This window comes from Lampetra planeri, chromosome 65 (assembly GCF_965212315.1).
Source record: "Lampetra planeri chromosome 65, kcLamPlan1.2.h2, whole genome shotgun sequence".
In the NCBI taxonomy this organism is placed as follows: domain Eukaryota; kingdom Metazoa; phylum Chordata; class Hyperoartia; order Petromyzontiformes; family Petromyzontidae; genus Lampetra; species Lampetra planeri.
In genome coordinates, this window is record NC_136171.1 from 865,839 (window position 1) to 889,707 (window position 23,869).

At 51.5% G+C, this 23,869-nt stretch overlaps 1 protein-coding gene across 1 annotated transcript in view; it reads right to left on the reverse strand.

Moving 5' to 3' along the window:
* ZPLD1 (zona pellucida like domain containing 1) overlaps positions 1–23,869 on the reverse strand; it is a 106,437-nt gene that overhangs the window by 50,561 nt on the left and 32,007 nt on the right. The window contains exons 3-5 of the mRNA XM_078619905.1: positions 20,732–20,840; positions 18,302–18,522; positions 2,665–2,846 (exon numbers count right to left, since the gene is read on the reverse strand). Of these exons, the coding sequence (XP_078476031.1) occupies positions 2,665–2,846; positions 18,302–18,522; positions 20,732–20,840 (512 nt within the window). The remainder of the gene's footprint in view (positions 1–2,664; positions 2,847–18,301; positions 18,523–20,731; positions 20,841–23,869) is intronic.

A 23,869-nucleotide genomic window follows, 5' to 3' on the forward strand; every position in this document is an offset into this window, starting at 1 on the left:
GTCTAATTTACAGAATATTATAACTTTCAACCGATCTGCAGTACACATATCTGTGTGTATACGTGCAACTGTCTACGACGTTTGGATAGGGACCAGTAGGGACCAGTTGATTTGTGTTTTTTGATCAGACAGATTCAAATGTAGGTGGTTGATGGATGGCTGCAGGATAATTCGTAAAAAATCCCACTTTCTTTCAGCCGGAAAAAACACCAACCTCGATAAATAATAATCGGTTTTACTCGCAATAAAACAGGAGGTATTAAGATGTTCAAACACCAAATAAGATGTCATTTGCAAGGCATCAAGCCTGTATGTTTTGCCACAAGTATGTGCCGTTAATGTAGACTCGATGCCTTTCAAAGGGCATATATCCGGTGTTTGAACATATTGACACAACTCCAGTTTTATTGCCAGAAAGGGTAAACCCGATTCTTATTTTCCAAGAAGGAAGAGTGTTCCAGACGGCCGCAAAAGTTGAGAGTGGGATTCTAGAGGAACCGACAGCCGAATAGAGACAAGTGAAGTCGCAGGCGTTTGTAAGCGCCACCCCATTGGATATGCAAATGACGGGGTCATATTTGGCCACTGGGACTACATAAATGCGAGGTGCGCTCATGCAGATGGGGACGTGTACACAACGCGATGGAAGGGTGCGGTGACCCTGGGAGCGGCCGAGGGCTCAGAGAATGAGACGGGCTGAGAAAATGCCCTCTAAAATTAAGGGCAAGATAAACCGCGGGAAAGAGAAAGCTCGGGGAGAAGTTAATGCAACGAATGGAGATCGCTGCCTCTAGCGACGGCGGCAGCGTGCGCCACGGTGAGATTCTACGCTGAGACGCAACCGCTGCGAGTCGACGGCGGCGTCAGCAGGTAATACCAGACGGGGCACGTGGAGTTGCACGGGTGGGTAGGTGTTTATTGGTAGCTTGTCACTGAAGGAGTTATCAGTTTGCGCATAAAGACCATTTTTAGTATCGCTATGGGTTAGTGAGCCTATAACATTATGTAATCTTTATTTTAACAGTTGCTCAGCTGTAAATGTGTAGTGACTGTGATTGTCACTGTATGGTGCCGGGCTTACGAAGCCACGGCGGATAATGTGTTGGCTTATGGGGCGTAGTACCAGCCCTAGCGGGGCTTGGGTGAGCGCTGGTCAGCGCGGAGGCACCGCGAGCAGTGTGCGGTGCAGGCTCCCGGTGAGGGAGCGAGAGGGAGCGTCAGCCAGCCAGGGTTACGTTGGGGCATTATACGCTGGTTGACCTGCTGACACGTGACCGGATGATATTGGAGGGGGTCCACCGGTGGACGGGGGCCACTGGGCGGTCACGTGGTCTAAAAGAGGTCTCGAGAGCCTTCGAGAAAGAGCTTGAGAGATCTGGATAGTGGGCAGGGTGAAGGGCGGAGCCAGCCCCTGCCCTGGGGGATATAACGGGGCCCCGTGAGGGGCTCGGAGTTCTTTGTGTGCTGATGTGAAGAAGATCCACGTCGGGGAGAAGAAGCCTCTAGCCACGCGGTCCGGGACCCAGCTTGTGGTCCGGGCCGGGATAGCGAACCGTGTCTAGTTCTGCCATAGCGTGGTTAGATTGGCATTCGATACCCGAGTGTAGGTTGTGTTATGTTGTGTTAAAGTTGCTAAATAAATAGTGTTGCTCCCAAGACAACGTCTGCGACTTAGTTGGACTCACTACGAATGTATTAATAATAAAGGTTGTTGGGTTAGATCACGTAAGTATAAATGTGTCACTGGTAATTATCCAATTTGAGTACGACGTTTCGCTGATAATTATCCAGCGAAATGTCTTACTAAAATTGTAAATGTTGTGGATTTACTCTCCAACGCACTGGTAGGCTGAAGTAGTAACTAATTGGCGTGTTGTTTACGTGACAAACCTTACTGGCTGTGTCGGGTGGTGGAGGGTTACGATACATTCATACTGACGCGATCTAACCCAAAAACCTTTATTATGAATAATACTGTTCGCAAAAGCCGATGTGTTAAACTGTAAATGCATTACTAAACAAAAGCAAGAATAGTCTGAAGAATGTTATTTATTACTCTTAGTTGTAATGTTTTTACTGGGATTGTGTTGTAAAGTTCTAGATATAAAACTAAGTTTTACTTAATGTGCCTCCTTGATTTATCGTTGAATAAGGATCACAGAAGATTGTGCGCGCTTTGGATTTTTTAATATATATATTCACCACTAAAGGTGGGATATACAATGTCCCCCCCCCTCTTGCTGTCTCTCCGTGTGCGCACGCGCCTGTGCGTGGCGTTGGCGGTGCTGTAAATAGAGCGATACAATCGGACACCCGATGAAATTACCGATCAGAGATTTGCCCCCGATATTTGTAAGTAGGTATGGCATTGGCCGAAGGGTGTGTTTTTGCCCATATAATTGTATCTATTCAGCTTGAGTCGATTCGACACTCAGCTCAAGTTGATCGGACAGCCGTCTTGAAAATGTTCAATTCATTGGCAATCGATTCAATGATCGAGTCGTCAAGTGACACATCCCCCCCCCTCCCCGTTTATTTGATTGGCTTATATCAGCAAGCATCAGTGATTCAGTTGCAGTTTCCGCTTTTATTGTTACCACAGCATCGCGCATGCCCCTCCCTGCACCCGCCACGCCCCGCCCCCCGGGAGGTGCAAGGGCTCACGAGGAGAGCTGCGAGTTGTTGACGATGTACTGCAGCGGGTAGAGGCAGGTGTAGCGGTAGAGCAGGTCGGGCAGGTAGCTGATGACGGAGGGCGGGTCGGGTGTGTCGATGTAGCCCGACACGTTGCCGCTCTGCACGGCCACTAGGTTGCTCTCCCCGTTGGAGCCGGACACCGACACGATCTGCCCGCAACGGTGGGGGGAGGGGAGTGATGGGGGGGGGCATAGCAGACAGTCGTTCTTTGCTCGGTCCCTTGTGGGAGAGGTGTCCGATGGAGATTGGATTATGTTGGGAGTGGAGGTAGATTATGGGAGGGGTGTGGGGTGGAGTGGAGGTGGATTATGGGAGGGGTGTGGGGTGGAGGTGGATTATAGGAGAGGTTGGGATGGAGGTGGATTATTGGAGGGGTGTCATCAAAGCGAACCAAATTATCTGTTACATTTAGTTTAATGTCTTTGCTTCATCTCTGGTGCTGTGAGTTTGTGAGGTCATGACACATTTTTTTACTATTTTGTACAAAAAGCTTTCGTGACTGCAGGAATTCATATTCTTTGGGTCTTTCGGTAAAGTCACGTAGATACGTTCAAAGAAAACAAAACACTCTTATTTGGTGTTTAAACATCTAAATACCTCCTGTTTTATTGCAGAAAGGGTAAAACCGATTCTTATTTTTCAAGGTTTGTGTTTTTCCGGCTGAAAGATAGTGGGATATATATACGAAATATCCTGCAGCCATCCGTCAATCACCTTCATTTGAATCTGTCTGATAAAAAAAATCAACTGGTCCCTATCCAAACGTCGTAGACAATTGCACGTATACACACAGATATTTGTACTGCAGATCGGTTGACAGTTATAATAATCTTATATATATAAAAGTCTCCGCGTGCTCGCACTTGTGGGGGATTTGGCTCTCGGACGGTGGCCTTCACGTAGAAAAAAGATTTGCCGGGCGGCACATCCTAAGCCCCGCGGTGGGAATAGGCTATTCCGTTTTCTCATCCGTAAACGTTAAAGTAGTTTAATTAACAAATTTCTGCCGTTTCTATTATTATTTACTTATTGCGCGCCATCGACCGTACCAATTGACGCCAATTGCGTGGGGGGGGGCGGACCCTACCAAGTGCTGCAGCTCATGGGGGACATTTTCTTTAACGCGTTTTACAGGCAATACATACACACATGACGCTGCGAATGCACAGTGTCATGTCCTCTTGCCCCCCCCCCCCCAACACGATGCGTCCAGTTTATACTACAGACTCCGTAGATTATAATATTTTACTGCTTATGTAATGTAGTAACTCGGCGGGAGACGACTTCACGGGTAGCACACTCTTTTATTTCACCAACTATAGTTACACGGGTGACTAACACCAGCTATAGTTACTCGGGTGACCAACACCCACTTAGTTACACGGGTGGCTAACACCAGCCTAACCCACACGGTTCTCCTGGCTACACCAACACGGGCTCTTACGCCCCGTAGCCTCTCGGAACACCCCCAGCCGGGGTGTCCGTCTCGACTCTGGGTCCCACAGTCCCGACCCACATGGGCGTCGGACCACGGGTCCCACAGTCTCGCCTCCGAGCCTGACAAGGACAGCGGAACTAGGGGTCTCAGGGCACTACTTCTTCAACTCCGTCTTCAATCTTCAACTGGTTAACAACTACCACGAGTGCTCCCGCGCGTCCTCTTTTATGCCCATCCTGCGGACGTCGCTGAGAGCACCCATCCCTTTTGACCAATCACTGCGCGCTGCCCACGATCCCCTTTTCTCACCTCGTGTCAGCGCGCACAATCCCCTACGCCGCGCCGCCCCGTACTCACTCCCTCCCGGCGCGCGCGTCCACACCACGCCCACATGCGTGCCCAACCCCGCACCCCGCACCGCCCCGTAATCCATCACTGTCGGCGCACGTCAACACCACCACTACATCACTCCCTACCACATAGCTCGCAGCCGACCCGGCTGCTATAAAAATTTATTACTCCCCCCCCCCCCCATGTGTGCCCCGTAACACAACAAGAATCGCAACAACACAACAAGAACAATATGTACAATCCGGCGAGTGACAACAATAAATGTGTATGCAAGAAAAAAAAAAATTTCCGACTCGTGCAGCGTCCCATTCTTTCCGAGCGCCCCTTGAACGGGACATTACCCCGGCAGAGGGGGAACGTGGCGGCGAGCTCGGGTTTGAATTTTTTTTTTTTTTTTTCATGAAAAGTGTTGTGTCCTAGCACGAGTCTACCCTTCCCGGTCCGTCGTACGGCACCCGACGCGGTTGACCGTCCGGTGGTGCCGGCAGTCCAGGAAGGCACGGGCCAGGCATCGGAGATCCGCGCGTGCCGCGGGGTTCCGGTTCCCGACGGTCAACAGCCGTCAGGTCCGAGACACCTGGGGGTGGGTCAGGCGGAGACACGTGAGGATCAGCCTGCGACACATCCCTCCCCGAGTCGACGGCCACATCACACGCTCGGTCGCCACGGCACAAAGTGGGGTCACGCGGTGCCGCGAAGGGTTTCAGTCGGGAGGGGTGCACGTACCAACCGCGTTTTTCCCATTTAATCTGTATACTCTGGGGTCGTGCAAGACGCACAATTTCCACCGATCCCCTCCATGGCCTCAACAATTTAGGGGACGTAGCCAACGGTGTATGTGGACAATGCAGCCAGGCCTTATCGCCTGGTTTCCAATCGTGCGTATGCACCCTTCGTTCATGCAACCTTTCGTTCGCGATCTGCCGAGACCGCGAATTCAATCTCGCAGCCTCTCGCGCTTCAGCCAGTTTGGCGATATTAAATTTGATGTGGTCTGCCAATTTAGACTTTTCGCGTGGCTGGGAAATCCCCAGTTGGACGTCCATCGCCGGATCGGCCTCTCGCCCATACATGAGAAAAAATGGGGAAAACCCCGTCGCCGCATGAGGGGCCATTCGATAGGCCGCAAGTACCCCAGGTACCTGTAAGTCCCAATCAACCTGATCGTTGCAGACCTGTTGGCACAGCATAGAAGTAATGGTCCTGTTCAGACGTTCAACCATTCCGTCAGTCTGCGGGTGGTACGGGGAGGTACGCACTTTCTTTGTACCCAACAGGTCGCACACCTCGCGCAACAAAACACTCGAAAAATGTTTCCCTTGGTCCGTCAGCAAGCGTTCGGGGCGCCCTTGTCCAGAACATAGCCCTGGACAAAGGCGTCCGCCACTGCCGCAGCCGACTGGTTGGCGAGTGGCCATGCCATGGGCCAACGGGTGAAGTACTCTACGCCAACCAGCAGGTACTTATTACCCCTAGGTGTAGCGGGAAAAGGCCCCAAGATGTCGAGCGCAACCAGTTCGTTTGTGCATGAAACCTGAATGGATTGCAGTGGTGGATTAGCCGCTATCGGTGGTGGTTTTCTTTGGGCGCACCCTACACATCCCTTAAGGATGTTCGCCACGTCGTTGCCCATCCCCGGCCAATAATAGTCTCGCTGGATTAGGGCAAGCGTTTTGTGAAAACCCAGATGCATGAGTCGTTCATGAGCAGCCAGAACGACCCTCCCCCGCATAGCAAATGGCACAACGAGCGCGTGACGCCGAGACATGTTGTCCCACTTCATCAAGAGGCCCTGTCTGCACACCCAGGAACCGACCCGCGTTTCCCCCCCTCCGGGAGCGTCAACTTTCCGACGTAGCGTGAGTAGGGAGCTGTCGGCCATTTGGAGACGGCCCCACTCGATGAGAGGCAACGCTAGTAACGAGTCCGTCCCCGTAGGAGCGTCGACCCCCGTAGTGTCAGTGGCTGCGAGCAAAACTTCCGCGGGGTCGGCGACAGGGGGTTTACACCGCGCCGATCCCAGCAGACATGCGCATTCCGTGCGCGGCGGCAATCGCGACAAGGCATCCGCATTCGAGTGGCGCAATCCCTTACGGTAAATCGTCATGAATTGGTAGTCCTGAAGGACCTCCAACCATCGGGACAATTGGCCGGAGGGTTGCGCCACCCGCATAGCGTATTGGAGAGCCGCATGGTCCGTACAAACCACAAAAGGACGGCCGTAAAGATACGGCCTGAACTGCTGTATAAAAAAAACAATCGCCAGCAATTCACGACGCGTTACGCAGTAGCGTTGTTCCGCAGGTGACAGAACTCTGCTACCGTAGGCGACCACCCGTTCGACCCCCCCGACCACCTGTGAGAGCACTCCACCGATACCCGTGTTACTGGCATCCGTGTCGAGCAGAAACGGTTGCGTGAAATCGGGGTAACACAAGGGGGGAGCCCGCACCAAGGCGTCACGAAGGGAGCAGAACGCAGCCTCCTCTTCCGGCCCCCAGTGAAACCTCACACCCTTAGCCGTCAGAGCGTGCAGGGGCCTGGCTATGGTGGCAAATTGTTTGACAAAACGACGGTAGTAGGAGGCGAATCCTATGAAGCTGCGGACTTCAGTGACCGAGGTCGGCGTTGGCCATGAGCTGACGCAGTGCGTCTTAGCAGGGTCTGTCGAGATCCCTGAACGGCTAACGATATGGCCCAAGTACCTGACCGATTCCCGAAGCAGGTAACATTTTGCCGGTTTAAATTTAAGTTTAGCGGAACGCATCCTGAGGAACACCGCTCTCAGTCGCTGGAGGTGCTCCTCAAAAGTCCGGCTGAAAACGATGATATCATCGAGGTAAATCAAACAGGTGTCCCATTGGAGTCCTGACAAAACCAATTCCATGAGCCTCTGGAACGTGGCGGGAGCGGAATGTAAGCCCATGGGCAATCGGTTGAATTCAAATAGGCCTCCCGGTGTCCGGAAAGCGGTTTTTGGTTTCGATTCGTCATCGAGGGGCAATTGCCAAAATCCCGAAAGCAGATCAAGCGTCGAAAAAAACTGTGCTCCCGCCAAGGCATCCAGCGACTCATCCATCCTAGGGAGCGGATACACGTCGGCCATTGAGATTTTGTTTAGGCGGCGGAAATCGACACAGAACCGCAAGGACCCGTCCTGTTTTTTAACAAGGACGATGGGAGCACCCCACGGACTGGAAGAGGGCGAAATGATGTCGGCCGCCAACATGTCATTAACCGCCGACTGCACATGCTCCTTCTCGGCTGGGCTGAGCCGGAAGGGATTCTGTCGAATAGGGGCCGCGTCCCCCGTCGCTATGTGGTGGCGCAACAGGTCTGTGCAGCCAATATCATACTTGTGTCTGCTAAACACGTCAGCGAATTCGAGAAGCAAGCCCCTCAACGCACCCAACTGCACACTAGACAAGTTACTAGATCCAGCACACAATGAGTCCAACCACTCTGTCCCCTCCTCAATCTGAGGATGCGTATCGACCCTCGAATCCGCGTGAGCAACGAGCTGTTCCTCGACGGGTAGCGGCGCCGCGTGAGCCAGCACTGTTCCCTGTGTAATTACGGCTGGCCACGACCCCGTATTCAGGACCATAACGAACGGCTCACTGTCCGCCCGCACCATGGTCTGAGCCACCGCTAAGCCGAGGCCCCCAACAGCACTGTTAGATGGCCCCAACAGAACTCCCTCTCCCACCGCATCCACCCCGAGGGGTTTCCTCAATCGAAGGGGTACCAACATTTGTGATCCCGGGGGTACCCGTACAGTCTGAGTTGCCAGCGCCTGTACCGTCGCACAAACCGTGCGTATTTTAGTAGGACTCGTCAAAAATGCAACCCGCCGTCCCGATGGAAGCTCAATGCAGGCCTGATCTATGACAATTTTGATGGGCATTTTAGCCAGAAAGTCCGTACCTAGTAAACAAGGAACTGCCAGCGATGATGATACAAAAATAGGACCCGCCAATTTGATATCGCCAATAGAAATAGTCGCCCGAATCTGGCCGATGATCCCCAAGGATCCCCCGTTTGCCGCGTAAAATGGTACGTCCACCGGCAAAAGGGGTCGACATTGGACGGGAAGGATGTTATAAATAAGGTCCGAAATGATAGTGGCTGACGCACCCGTGTCGACAAGCACCCGGACCTCAACCCCGTCAATAAACCCCGTTACCACGGACGACCCGGCCGACGCAGCCACCATCCTGTGGGCCAATTCGGACCATTCGACTGCTTTCGGGCCGTGTACGAACCCCCCTCGCCGAACCGAATCCCCGGTACCCATACGCGGTCCCCCCACCACGAAGCGGCGACCCGAGTGTGCCGTATGTGTGGACCGAGCGTGTGAGGTGCCGCGACTTGCCGAGTTTAGCTGGGACGACTTTCGGCCCTGGTCGTCGTCCGGACGTGGTCCCGTGGCGCGCTGACGCGGAGCCCGGCACCCGGACGCGACGTGACCCCGAAGGCCGCAGTTGTAGCAGACGACGAGGGACGTCGTAGGTTTCGGTTGCTCCAGCTTGCGGGATGAACGTGTGGGCGAACGACCTCCCGTTCTCCACTCCCCCGGACTTGATACGGCGAAGGCCTCCTCCCGAGCCGCAGCAGGCTGAGGCTCGGCGACCGTGGCGGCAGGTGCCACGATCCCCGCCGATGCGCAGATGACCGTCCGCTTCCGCTTGAGGACCTCGTATGCGTGAATACTCGTGGCAATCCCCAGGGAGCAGATGTCCATTTCGTCCGCCGTATTGATAGGGACTCCCAGGTCGTGAGCCAACGACAGCAGCTGCTCTGTCACGGCGTCCTTCCCCTCCATGTCCATGCGGGGAAAAGCTGCGTCCGCCAGGGCGAGCAGCGCCGTGCGATAGGCGAGCGTTGTTTCTCAAACCACCTTGCGCCGTTCGTAGAAATGGTGGCGACAGGTCGAGGGCGGGCCGAACACCTTGGCCATTAGATGTAGCGCGGCCTGGAGCGTTGAGCGAGACGACCTTGGGGCAGATGTGAAGGCTGCAAGCGCGTCGTCGTCGAGCGTCGCTGGCAGCGCGCGTAGGGCAGTGGTGTCGGACCACCCCGACATTTCTTGATGTGCGAGGAACCTTCGTTGGAAGGCTCCCCAGTCGCCCCCGTCCACCTTGAACGCCGTCAGCGCGGGCAATCGTTGCTGGAAGACCCGGTCGTCGGCCTCCGAGGAATGATTTTCCCGCGCGCCGCTGTGGTTATAGAAAATGTCGGCTCCGTCTGCAGGCGCATGATGGAGGGCTCTGGCGTGCGCCGATGACGCGGGCTGCGCTGAGAGGAGATCTCCGCCCACGTGGTGTCCGCGCTTCCCGCCAACCGAAAGCGGACCCTCAAAAACGGCGCCAACTTCAAAACTTTTGGCATGAAGCGCCTTCTGGCAGGATCCCTCCAGCCACGCTCCCTCCTCCAACCCCGCAGCCGTCCCTCCGCCCGCTGAAACGGTGATGTCCGCCAAAATTGCAGCGGCGGCGAGCAGCAACTCCGCCAGGCGGGAGTGTGCGTCCTGTAGGCTGGTGTCGGAGGCAAGCGGAGCGTCGGCCATCGCCGCGAAGTGCTGCATCGGCGGCAACTCCTCGTCCTCTCTTTCCGAGGTTTGTGTCTCCGGTACGTCGTCGTCTTCCCGATCTCGCTCGTGGGTACGGGTAGTCTTCCTAGTATCCATTCTTTTCTTTGAAGACAGGTTTACTTCTGACGCCAGTTGTAATGTAGTAACTCGGCGGGAGACGACTTCACGGGTAGCACACTCTTTTATTTCACCAACTATAGTTACACGGGTGACTAACACCAGCTATAGTTACTCGGGTGACCAACACCCACTTAGTTACACGGGTGGCTAACACCAGCCTAACCCACACGGTTCTCCTGGCTACACCAACACGGGCTCTTACGCCCCGTAGCCTCTCGGAACACCCCCAGCCGGGGTGTCCGTCTCGACTCTGGGTCCCACAGTCCCGACCCACATGGGCGTCGGACCACGGGTCCCACAGTCTCGCCTCCGAGCCACACAGGGCCCCGGTCCTGACAAGGACAGCGGGACTAGGGGTCTCAGGGCACTACTTCTTCAACTCCGTCTTCAATCTTCAACTGGTTAACAACTACCACGAGTGCTCCCGCGCGTCCTCTTTTATGCCCATCCTGCGGACGTCGCTGAGAGCACCCATCCCTTTTGACCAATCACTGCGCGCTGCCCACGATCCCCTTTTCTCACCTCGTGTCAGCGCGCACAATCCCCTATGCCGCGCCGCCCCGTACTCACTCCCTCCCGGCGCGCGCGTCCACACCACGCCCACATGCGTGCCCAACCCCGCACCCCGCGCCGCCCCGTAATCCATCACTGTCGGCGCACGTCAACACCACCACTACACTTACATAGCATTATTCTTGCACGGGTGGGGGATGCTGGGGGATGTAGGGGTAGCGGTCCAGCCCCTAGCCTAGCAACGTGCCAACTCCGCCGCCTTGCCAATGTAGGCCAGGACGGGGGCTAGGCATGGCACAAGGCCTCAATACGGATATGATACGTACAAATTTGCTTGCTTCTTACGCTAACAACTCAAGTCCATTGTTTACTATTGTTAAACACATTAGTTCACAAACATTACAATAATCATGTTTGTGTGCAGATAATTAATCACGTTCATTGCGTATTATTATTAAACAAATACGTTTCCAGATATTGTGTGCAGATAACTCAGGGTCATTGTTTACCATTATGAAACAATTTGACATGTTACAATAATTATATTTGTGTACACAAAACTCTTTGGATTTTTAGGTTGCTCAATTTTCCCTTTTTTTGCTGCGCTTTTATGACGCTGCCACGCTCTACTGCCAGTCTGTGATTTCTGATTATTTCTTCAATACATTTCTATTGTTTCCATCACTCACGTCACGCTATTTAGTCATACGTAGTACTGCCATACTCATAGCTGTGCCATCATCGGGGATTGCTGTGCCCGTCGATGTGTGTGTCTTTGAGTCCATATGTGTGTGCGTGTAGAGCCATGTGTGTCTTTAACTCCATGTGTGTGTCTGCCTTTTTCGAACGGACAACGCCCCATGTGTCTGTGTACGTCAAAGTGTTTGTGTGTGTGTTAGTCCACATGTGTGTGTAAGTCTATACATGTGTGTGTCACTCGATGTGTGTGTGTGTAAGTCAATGCGTCTGTGTCTGAGTCCATATGTGCGTGTTAATCCATGTCTGTGTATCTAAAGTAGATGTATGTGTGTCACAGTCCATATGTGTATGTGTGTAGGGCTATGTGTGTGTCAGTCCAGCAAAACAACCTCCTACCTCCTCGCGGTGCCGGACGGGCAACACTGTCGTGGGCAGTGCTGTGGGGGGAGGGCCAATGCCCATTGGCCTCTCCCCTCATGGCGTCTGTGACCACCACAGTGGCTAAACGGGGGATCTGGACGGGTGCGAGGGGCTGGTAACCCCTCCACCTTCAATTAACCACCACTAAACTACGAATTAAACATAAACCTGTAACTAATAAGCTTGTGCCGGAGGCCCCGGGGGGTCAGGCTTTTATGACGTCTCCTGGCCAAACCCCATTTGGCGGAGCCAGGAGATTGAATTTTCACCCTCGGGGCTCCTCCAGAAACAACGAAAAACCATTGCGGATGGCCACGTGGAATGTTCGAACGCTCACTGCGGAGGAAAGGCTGCCACTCCTCTGTCGGGAGCTGAACCGGTACCGCCTGGATCTCTGTGGCATTCAGGAGGTCCGGTGGACCGGTTCTGGATCCTGCCACCATGAGGGGTGGACAGTCCTCTACTCGGGGCAGGAGACTGCCAAACAACAGGGTGTGGCTCTTCTTCTGAACAAAAGAATGAAGGGGGCGTGGGAGCGTGGCGGTGAGGTGTGGGAAGCTGTAAGCCCCAGGATACTTTGGGCTCGCCTTCCCATCAATCAGAGGCGAGGAGTGGTGGTCGTGGTTACTTATGCCCCCACCGAAGACGAACATCCGTGGAGGGATGCAGGCAAAGCCGATGAGTCAGACGCTTTCTATGACCTCCTGTCACAGGTGCTGGCTAAAGTGGCCACTCGGGACAGAGTCATCTTGTTGGGTGACTTCAATGCCCGAGTTGGTCATGATGCTGGCACCTGGTCTGGAGTGATTGGAAGGCATGGGCCAGATCAGCTCAATAATAACGGTAGGAGGCTGCTAGATTTTTGTGCAGCCCATGGGCTTGTAATTACCAACACGCTCTTCCGGCATCGGCGCATCCACACAACATCATGGATGCATGCCGGGTCCAAGCAAGAACATCTGCTGGACTACATAGTGACGGACCAGCGGATGCGAGCCCATGTCCTTGACACCAGGACCTACCGTGGAGCTGATCTGCCCGCTGACCATCGACTTGTCATCTGTAAGATGCGCCTGCCATTCTTCCACTCCGGTGGTGGGTGTACACCCAGGATCCCATTCCAACCAAAAGTGGCCTGGTCTCAGTTAGCTGATGAAAGTTGCAAGCGAGAATTTCATCATCGCTTGCAGCTGGGGTTGGCATCGTCCCCCACTCCACCTGATGTCGAGGGTAAATGGGCGAGGTTTAAGACTGTGACTCATGCAGCTGCAATGGCTGCTTTGAGTACGCGGTCCAGACCTCCCCAGAAACCCTGGCTGACAGAGGAGGTGTTCAAGTTAATTGAGAAAAAGCGACAGGCCCACTCTCATCGCCTACAGCATCCCACGTCAGAGAATGAGGAGGTTTACCGCAGCCTTCGCTCGGAGGTTCGGAGAGCCGTAAGGCGCTGTAAGGATGGGTGGTGGTCGCGGGTTGTTGAGGAGATGGAGTCTGCCTCAGTGGCCCGCGATCACAAATCACTATTTAACTCCATCAAAAAAGTAACCTGCAGCGCCACACCTATTACCATCATTAGAGGAAAAAACGGTGATCCAATCTCTGACCCCCAGGAACAGGTTTGCAGATTTGCTGAGCATTTCTGTGAGGTCCTGGGGGAGGGAAAATCTCTCAGCCAGGAAAACATCGTGGCACAAAGTGGGGATAACCCTGCTGAGGCTGCGGTGCCTCAAATATTGGAAGAGGTCACCCCCTGTGAGTGGCTGGCTGAGGTGCCAGCTGTTGAGGAAGTACTGAGGGCGATCTGGAGTCTGAGACCAGGGAAGGCACCGGGCAGAGATGATCTCCCAAGCGAAATGTTGAGGGAGGGTGGCGTTTGTGCACAGACTGCCCTATATGACATCATAACAACAGTCTGGACCACTGGACGGGTTCCGCAGGACTGGAAGGATGCCCTGGTGGTCCCCCTCTTTAAGAAGGGGGACCGTACCGACTGTAACAACTACAGGGGCATCTTACTCCTCAGTGTGCCAGGTAAGGTCCTGGCAAGGATTATTCAACATCGCCTTGCTAGGCACGCTGAGGAGAGGCTTGCGGAGCCCCAATGCGGTTTCAGGAAAGGGCGGTCCTGCACAGATGCCATATTTTCTGTCCGTCTGCTACAGCAGAGGTGTAGGGAATTCCAAAAAGACCTACATCTCTGCTTTATTGACCTGGTCAAGGCCTATGATACCATCAGTAGGACTGGGCTCTGGGTTGTTCTTCGTGCTTTCGGAGTCCCTGACCCTCTGCTCACGATCATTAAGGACCTTCATGATGGTGAGCGGGCCCGGGTAAAACTACGTGGCCGGGAGTTGGAGCCTTTCCCTGTACACCTTGGGGTGCGACAGGGATGTCCTCTGGCTCCCACATTATTTAACATCTATTTCGACTGCGTAGTTTGTGAAGCCTTCAATAGCTGTACCGGGGGAATTTCCATTTGGTACAGATATAATGGGAGGCTGATCAACGCCCGGGTGCGATCAAGGGATGGCTCCCTATTGGTCAACCACGTTATGTATGCCGATGATTTGGTAATAGCTGCTCATTCAGAAGAGGAGTTGGAGACGCTGCTGCTGAGACTGGAGCGTGCCACTAAGAGGTGGGGCCTTACCATCAGCCCCTCCAAAACTAAGCACCTGCCTGGGTATTTTGTACCATCGGACACTCCACCCCCACAACTCCCAATTGGTGATGGGGCAGTTGTGGAGAGAGTGGAGAGTTTCCCATACCTGGGCAGTGTGCTTATGACCGGCTCCAGTTTATCAGCAGAGGTCTCACTCCGAATCAGTCGAGCGGCAATATCTTTTCATCAGTTGCGTAACGCTGTGTGGAAGCTACCTGGTCTGTCGCTACGCACGAAGCTTCAGGTCTTCTCAGCCACGGTCATTCCCTCCCTTCTCTACGCTTGCGAAACGTGGACCCCCCTAGTGGAGCATCTTCGCCGGTTGGAAACATTTAGGCTGGCCTGCCTACGATCCATCCTGAGTTTAACCAGGCTGGATTGTGTGAGGAGCTCACAAGTCCTTGAAAGATCTGGGCAAATTCCCATCGGTGAGCTCCTCCGGCAGGCAAGGCTGCGTTGGCTGGGTCATGTAGCCCGCATGCCCAGCCATCGCATGCCTAAACAGCTTTTGTTCGGCCGGATCGAGGGGGCTAAACGGGCGCGGCACGTGCTAGAGAAGAGATGGAGTGATGTGGTACAGGAGGACGTGGAGCTGAGTGGACTTGCCGATGACTGGTACCAGCGGTGTCAAGATCGGCCTCAGTGGAGGAGGCTCGTGAAGGACGCTACTGGGCAGTTGGAGGCAGTCGCCCTCCAACAACAACGGAGGGCGGAGGAGCGACGCTCACAACAACGAGCGGAGCGCCGGGTGGCTAAAGCACAGCAAGTTGGTACAGTAGGGGGCACAGGTGGTGCATCAGCCAGTCATCTCGGTCATCTCGGTCAGTTGACCCGTGGCACCTGGTGGGTCTGCCCCGTGACCTCCTGCCAGCGGGCGTTCGACACTTCACGTGGCCTCAAGGTGCACATGGCCTGGCACAAGCGTCGTGGTGACGTCACCGCCACTTAGTGGCGAATGGCGGTTGTTGTTGTTGTGTGTGTCAGTCTATGTATGTGTGTGCAAGTCCATGTATCTGTGTCTTAGTCTATATGTGTGTAAGTACATATGTGTGTTGACGTCAATGTGTGTGTGAGTCGGTGTGTGTGTGAGTCGCTGTATGTGTGTACGTCCATATATGTGTGTGTAACTCCATGTGTGTATATCTCAAGTCAATGTCTATGTGTGATAGTCCGTATGTGTGTGTACGGCAATGTGTGTGTCACTCTATGTATGTATGTGTAAGTCCCTGTATGTGTGTACGTCGATATGTGTAACTCCATGTGTGTGTATCTCAAGTGCATGTCTATGTGTGTGTGTGTGTCTATATGTGTGTGTGTGTCTGTAAGTCGATGTGTTTGTGTGTGTGAGTCGATATGTGTGTGTGTGTCTCAGTCCATGTGCGTGTGTGTTAGTCGCTGTGTGTGCATGCCTCCATGTTAGTCAGTGTAACTCCATTTCTTTGCGTGTCTGTAGCTCCATGTGTGCATCTTAGTCCATGCGTGTGCTTTATTGACCTACTCAAGGCCTATGATACCATCAGTAGGCCTGGCCTCTGGGTTGCTCTTTGTGCTTTCCAAGTAAATGCCCCACTGATCACCATCCTTAAGGATCTTCATGATGGTGAGCGGCCCTCTACACCTTGGGGTGTGACAGGTCAAAGGATGCCTCCCTATTGCTCAACCATGTTATGTATGCCGATGCTCTGGTGATTGCTGCTCACTGCTGCTGAACCTGGAGCTTGCCACTAAGAGGTGGGGCATTACCATCAGCCCCACCAAAACTAAGCACCTGCCTGGGTATTTTGTACCATCGAACAATCCACCCCCATAACTCACAATTGGTGATGCGGCAGCTGTGGAGAGATTGCCGAGATTCCCATACCTGGCCACTGTGCACATGACCGGCTCCGGTTTAACAGCAGAGGTCTCACTCCAAATCAGTCGAGCGCCATTATCTTTTCATCGGCTGCATTACGCTGTGTGGAAGCTACCTGGTCTCTCACTCTGCATGAAGCTCCAGGTCTTCTCGGCCATGGTAATTCCCTGCCTTCTCTACGCATGCGAAACGTGCACCCCCCTAATGGAACATCTTCGCCGGTTAGAAACATTTAGGCTGGCCTGCTAACGATCCATCCTGGGTTTAACCATATATGTGTGTGTGTGTGCGTCTAAGTCAGGGGTCGGCAACCTACGGCTCCGGAGCCGCATGCGGCTCTTTGCGGGCTGCTTCTTGACGATATGTACGTATGTACAGTATGTACTCGGATGCATTGCGGCTCTTGAAATACTGAATTTTGTACCGAATTGGAAAGAAATGGCTCTTCTTGTTATTTTGGTTGCCGACCCCTGGTCTAAGTCGATGTGTTTCTACGTGTGTGGGTCAATGTCTGTGTGTAAGTTCATGTGTGTGTGTCTGCCTTTTTCGCCCGAGCAACGCCGGGTACTTACCGCTAGTATTCTATAAAGTAGACGTAAGTTTGCTGTTGGTTGAGTGTTGACTCTGCAGCAGCAGTAGCCTGAGTACTTTTCTATTTTTCCTGTCGAAGTATACCGACTATAATCACCCAGGATTGTCTGTCCTTTCACGCTCGTGACGTCACTCCACATCGACCAGCCCCCCTCATTAATATTCATGAGAAGGTGATGTCCTCCAAATGGACACCCCCCCCCCACCCCTCATTAATAATCATGAGCGGGTGACGTCACTCAATATGGAGTACTCCCCCCTCACTAATAATCATGTGCAAGTGACGTCACTCCACATCGAACAGCCCCCCTCGTTCATGATCATGAACAAGTTACGACATCCACATGGACCCCCCCCTCATTAATAATCATGAGCCGGTGACGTCACTCCACATCGAACAGCCCCCCTCGTTCATGATCATGAACAAGTTACGTCATCCACATGGACCCCCCCCTCATTAATAATCATGAGCCGGTGACACTTGCAACGTCTTTGTATTGGTCGCCTTTTGGCGTTCTCTGGCCTAACACTGGTGGCGAGACAAGGCCATGGAGAAGGCTGCTGTCTCTGGTGTAGGCCAATAAGTTTCAAAGACAATTTACACATTAGTGGCCGTCCATAAATGACGTCACGCGATTTTGGACGATTTTTTACCCCCCCCCCCCTTCGTCACACGGCGTCACAAAAAGTCAGACCCCCCTTCAAATATGACGTCACAAAGCTCTGCCCCCCCCCCCCTAAAACCATATTTCCATTTAAAAAATAAAACATGCTTCAAATCGCTTTAAACTATTGTCATTGTAGTGCGTATTTAATGTGGCGCTGCACTGATGTTGTAGGAGAAAACATTTATTTAAAAGTCTATTTAATTAAGTAGAACGTTTTGTCTATATTTATTTAAAGTTGCGCATTTTGATGTGACGTCACATTTCTCACCCCCCCCCCCTAGTCACATATCGTCACAAATGTCTGACCCCCACCCCCCCCATAGGTCCGTGACGTCATTTATGGACAGCCCCTTACATATTGGGACGACAAACTACTTCTAATAAGCGACAAACGGTGCTACCGAGGAGGGAGGAGGAAGAGGAGGGGGAAGAGTTGGAGGAGGAGGAAGGGGAGGAGGAGGAAGAGGAGTGAGTAAGGAGAATGGAGGAGTTGGAGGAGGAGAAAGAGGAGGAGGAGGAAGGGAGTGAGGAAGGAGAATTGAGGAGTTGGAGGAGGAACAAGGAAGAGGAGTTGGAGGAGAGGGAAGGATGAGGTAGGAGAAGGCTCGAGGAAAAGGAGGAGGAGTTCGAGGAAGAGGAGCAGCGTGCGTGATGATGACGATGAGCAGCAGCGTGCTCGCCGTGGGGCTCTCACGGTGAGGGTGCTGCCGCACGACTCGAGCGCGCTGAGCGGGATGTGGAAGAGGAGCGACGCCGGTGCCGTCTCGTTGCGAAGCCGCCCGCGGCACCTGAGCTCCGAGTGGCGCCCGTTGAGCGCCAGGTCGTGCAGCGTGTAGCCCGCGTACAGCACCGGGCAGAAGTTGATGGTCAGGGAGATGGTCTGCGCACCGCAGGATACCACCATGTCCGTCGCCACTGTCCGTCGCGGGGCGTGGGAGAGGTGGTGGGATGGAAGCGTTAAGGAGTTTTTTAGGTTGGAAACTAATTTCTTTAGCAACTGCTTCTTGTGGTTGTCGTTTTTGTGTTCGTTTGGTGTCCTTCCCCCCGCACCTCCTGATTAGCGCGTTTGGCTACTTATGGTGCGAAATATTTCCAACATACATACACTAAACACTACTATATACTGTACTACACACTATAGACTACACTACTATACACTACCATCCTATACACCACACTATACACTACATTACTATACACTACCCTACTATACACTACACTTTACACTACATTACTATACACTACCCTACTATACACTACACTATACACTACACTACTAAACACTATATTACTGTACACTACCCTACTATACACTACATTATCATACACTACATTACTGTACACTATTCGACTAACACTACACACTACACTAATATAGACTACACTATACACTACATTACACTACACCACTATACTAGATTGAAAACTCATTTCTTTGGAGCTGCTTTTGTGTTTAATTTGTTGTGCTTCCCCCGCACATCCGATTAGCGCGTTTGGCTATGTACGGTGCGAAAGAAGTTCAACACACGTACGTAATCAGTGCGTACTACGATATATCTGGTAACGCTGTTATATCGGGAGTACCGTTACACGTAAAGTTCCCCCGAAATCAGTTTTGAGACACCGCTCTGAAAATAAACACAGCTGATAGGGGCCTTCCATAAATGACGTCACGCGATTTTGGACGATTTTTGACCCCCCCCCCTTGTCACACGGCGTCACAAAAAGTCAGACCCCCCCCCTCAAATATGACGTCACAAAGCTCTGCCCCCCCCCCCCCAAAAAAAAAACATGCTTCAAATCGCTTTAAACTATTGTCTTTGTAGAGCGTATTTAGTGTGGCGCTGCACTCTGATATTGTATGAGAAAACATTTATTTGAAAGTATATTTAATCAAGTAGAACGTGTTGTCTATATTAATTTAAAGTTGCGCATTTTGATGTGACGTCACATTTCTCAACCCCCCCCCCCTCGTCACACATCGTCACAAATGTCTGACCCCCTCCCCCTAGGTGCGTGACGTCATTTATGGACGGCCCCTGACCTGTTTTTCTTAAATACGAGCATCCCTCCAGGTAGTTGGCGTCTGTGTTGAGGTGGCAGGCATTGATGTTTTATCGAGATCTGGTATTGCAAGAATAGGTTTTACCCTTTATAGTAATATTAAAGAGGTATCAAAGATGTTCAAACACCAGGAGGCATTAATTCTAGATTTGAAGTTTTCGTGACTGTAGTAAGGGGGGGGGGTCACTTACTATAGTGATTTTGGCTGTAACGGTTCCACCTGAAGACGGAAGCTTGTGTTGCCTCCGAAACGTCGTGATTTAATTTAGTTGTTTTTCATTTATTTCTTTTTTACCTACGTGACTTTACCTAAAAAACCAAAGAGTACCAGGAGGCATACTCTGATCTAACACTGGTGAGACAACAGGAGGTATTTTGATGTTTGAAAATCTTAACACAACTCCTGTTTTATTGCCAGAAAAGGTAAAACCCTGTTATTTTATATTATTTTGGATACTGGCAAAAAAGGTCCCATAGATATCTGGTATTGTGTTGAACTCGGTTACATTTTTGATACGTTTACTATTTACGCATGAAGAAACATGTGAAACTTATATAAACTATTGCTGGTAACAGCTTCTCTTCACAAGGCAGCAGACATCGCGGCTGTGGCGATTTTCGCCTGAAGACGATGGCTTGTGTTGCTATCGAAACGTCGTGATTTATTTTGTTTTATTTCTCCCTACGCGACTTACCGAAATAACCAAAGAGTATGGTTTCCTGCAGTCACGCAAGCTTCAAAACAAGATTGAAACATGTGAGAGTTTAAATTTTGATTTAAAGCTTTCGTGACTGCAGGGATTCATATCCCTTGACAGCAAGAACATTTTCTTACTGTGGATTTCACACCTGATTATGATTGCTTGTGTTGCAGTCGAAACGTCGTGAGAATTTTGTATTGTTTTATATATATATATTATTTTATTATTTCCCTTCTACGTGACTTTACCGAAAGAACCAAGAATATGTGAGAGTTTGTCCATGGGAGAGGTGGCCACTTCTGCTCCCCGACTCCATCCCACCGCCAGCATCACCCGGTGTCCCACCTGGCCCAACTCACGCGGCATGCGGTTGTAGAGCGTCGGGTCGCAGTTGACGTCGTCCCCCGACTGCGCGCGCGCCACCGTGACGAGGAGGAGCACGAGGAGAGCCGCTCGCGTCAACTGCACCTCGGGGACACCAACGAAGCGCACGCACAAGGACACGCGCACACGCACGCACGCGCGGCTTGCGATGCAGCACCGTGGGAGCGGTGGCTACTGTATATCCCAGGGGGCGCTTTAACAGGAGTTCGAGTATGGATCCTGTCGTGTTTGAGCTTTTTATCGTAAAAAATACGTCGAAGTATAGACAGTTCTCTACTTACGAACACGCGACTTACAAACACCGTACTTACGAACAAGCTTTCATTAAATATAGATTTTAAAAAGTTGACTTAAAACACGAACTCGCACTTGCAAACTGAACCGTGGAATTATTTTGTTCAGAAGATGATCCTTTGCAAGATGTAACGAGTCGGTTTCACGCCGGGAGTGTTTGTGTGTGTGTGTGTGTGCGTGCACATGTGTGTGTGTGTGTGAAAGTTGGCACAGTAGGGGGTGCCGCTGGGGCATCTGCCAGTCATCTCAGTCAGTCAACCCATGGCACCTGAGTCTGTTCCGTTACCTCCTTCCAGCGACCCTTCCACACTTCACGTGTCCTCAAAGTGCACCTGGCCTGGCACAGGTGCCGTGAGAACATCTCCGTCACTTATATATCAGCGAATGGCGGGTATCGATATTGGTGTGGGGAGACGTAGTTTAGCGCTTAGCACGCTGTGTTACGAAAGCGGTGAAACAAGTTTGACCAGGACACAAAAGCAAAAATATTCCACTCCATTTATAATGCTGTATAATAAATGTGTTATTTTTTTGTTCCTGGGTAATAAGTATTATTTCCTAATTTCTTATGCCTGAAAAGTACAGAACATTTATATTATTCCCCACAAACTTTGCTTTTGTGACCAGGATATTGATATTTTGAAATGTACCTATTTTCAATGAAAAAACGTGTGCATTTGTGTCATTCCTTCGCATATAGTCCTGGTCACAAAAGCAACGTTTGTGGGGAATAATAGCAATTTTCTATACTTTTGAGGCATAAGCAATGATAAAATAACACTTACTACCCAGGAATAAAAATCGTGTTACATAGTGTTATCTGAACCGGTCTTGAGCCTACCTAAGTCAACTCAGCCTCAAATTAGTACCGAGTGCAGTGTGGTTTGGTGGGTAAAACGTTTGAATACTGAACCCTACACGAGTCCTGTGGTACATGGCTATCATCTATCACATTCGGCGCTGAGTATTTCGAGGGATTACTACGCATATGATAGCAATAGCACCGCGCACCATGAGCTAGCTACACACGCCATCTCTAGCCTTCAGCGCACTTACATCAAATGCTTTCTTTCCAACAATAACAACCACCTACCCATCAACCAACACCTCTATTATTGTTCCTCCCCACCGCCTACTCGAGGCCCGATCCCCCTTCTGGGATCGCACTGCTGCTGCTGTCACCATCCTAGAATCTCACCCGAATCCGGAAGAATGCCGATCGCGAACAGAGTGGAACATCGCGGTCGTCCCGCATGAACGCCTCCTCATTCGAGACCCAACATCGTCACACCTCCTGGCTTTGACATTCCTCCTCCTCGAAGACACCGGTGGTGGAACCATCAATCGCATCAGAACATCTACAGGCCGATGTGCCACGTCTCCTTCATAAATGGAAAACATTAAGACAAGCCCCAGGAGTGCAATTGTGGCCATGCAAACCCAAACTGTGGACCATATGGCCAACCACTGCGGTCTGCGCTCCTTCAACAGTGGAGGAACACGAACTCTCTCCTAAAGCCCTCTCGTGGACAGTAGACCTTAACATACAGGGTGTTTTAAAAATATGGACCCGATTTGAAATTGCCATATCTCTGCAACCACGAACTGCCCATGAATGAAACTCTTGCCACTTGAAAGGGCGGAGCATAGAGAGGGCGGGGCATAGAGTTTCAAATGATTACCGCGAGATGCCTCTCCCAGCGCACAAACAGCCCCTAGCCTCAGTCATTCGCGAGACGGCGACCCCGCAACACAAGGGGCGTTTTGCGTTCTGCAGTTCAGCAAAACTGAATCCGTAATTGCGGTGCAGCGTGCGTTTCAACGGCGTTTTGGCATTGATCCGCCAATGTCGTTGGTACCGACAATTTGAGGAAACAGGCTGTTTATGTAAGGGGAAGAGCGCAGGGCGACCACGCACATCAGAGGAAAACGTGAGAAGAGAGGCGTTTGGGACGAATTCAACTATCGTCTCGATGTTGTCCTTACAGCAGGTGGACGGTACATAGAGCATTTATAAAATGGTTAGTAAAACTTGATAACTCATTAAACCGTTTGTAACTTTTTGTGTAATTGGAACATGTTGCCATCGTGAAATATACTGCTTTGAAATTGGGTCAATCTTTTTCAAACACCCTGTATTTCCATACGCGAGAGTAGATAGATCATAAGATATAGGTTGATATTTCCATTGCAAACAATGCACTTCTAACGCTTACGTCTGCTGCAGCAGCTGGGCAAAAACACGGATGTGTCGGCTGGTTACTTGAACAACCCTTTTTCAACTCGGTCGATCTGGGGTGAGTCTTTGATTGAAACGTGGCCTGGGGCTGGATGGCTACTTGAGACAAAAAACAAACCGAGTTGCGTAGTTCGACCCCAGTTTGTGTTCTCAAGGCCAAGTTGTTGAGGGGGGGGGGGGGGTGCAGTCGAGCACATTTATGATCTTTGCTGGACACTAAATCTATATGAGACACGGTTGCTCATGGCCGGTAAGTTAACCACTCACTGTCTCTCCATCATTATGTGAGATGGAGCCTTTCTTAAAGACGTCAACAATCATGGCCTTGTTTACATTTATAACTTGTTAATCTGTGGGCAATGTTAGTCCATGGGCAATGTTAGTCTTTGGGCAATGTTCGTCTCTATGCAATGTTAGTCTATTAGCAATGTTAGTTTCTGGGCAATGTTCGTCTCTATGCAATGTTAGTCTATTGGCAATGTTAGTCTATGGGCAATGTTAGTCTCTGGGCAATGTTAGTCTCTATGCAATGTTAGTCTATGGGCAATGTTAGTCTATGGGCAATGTTAGTCTATGGGCA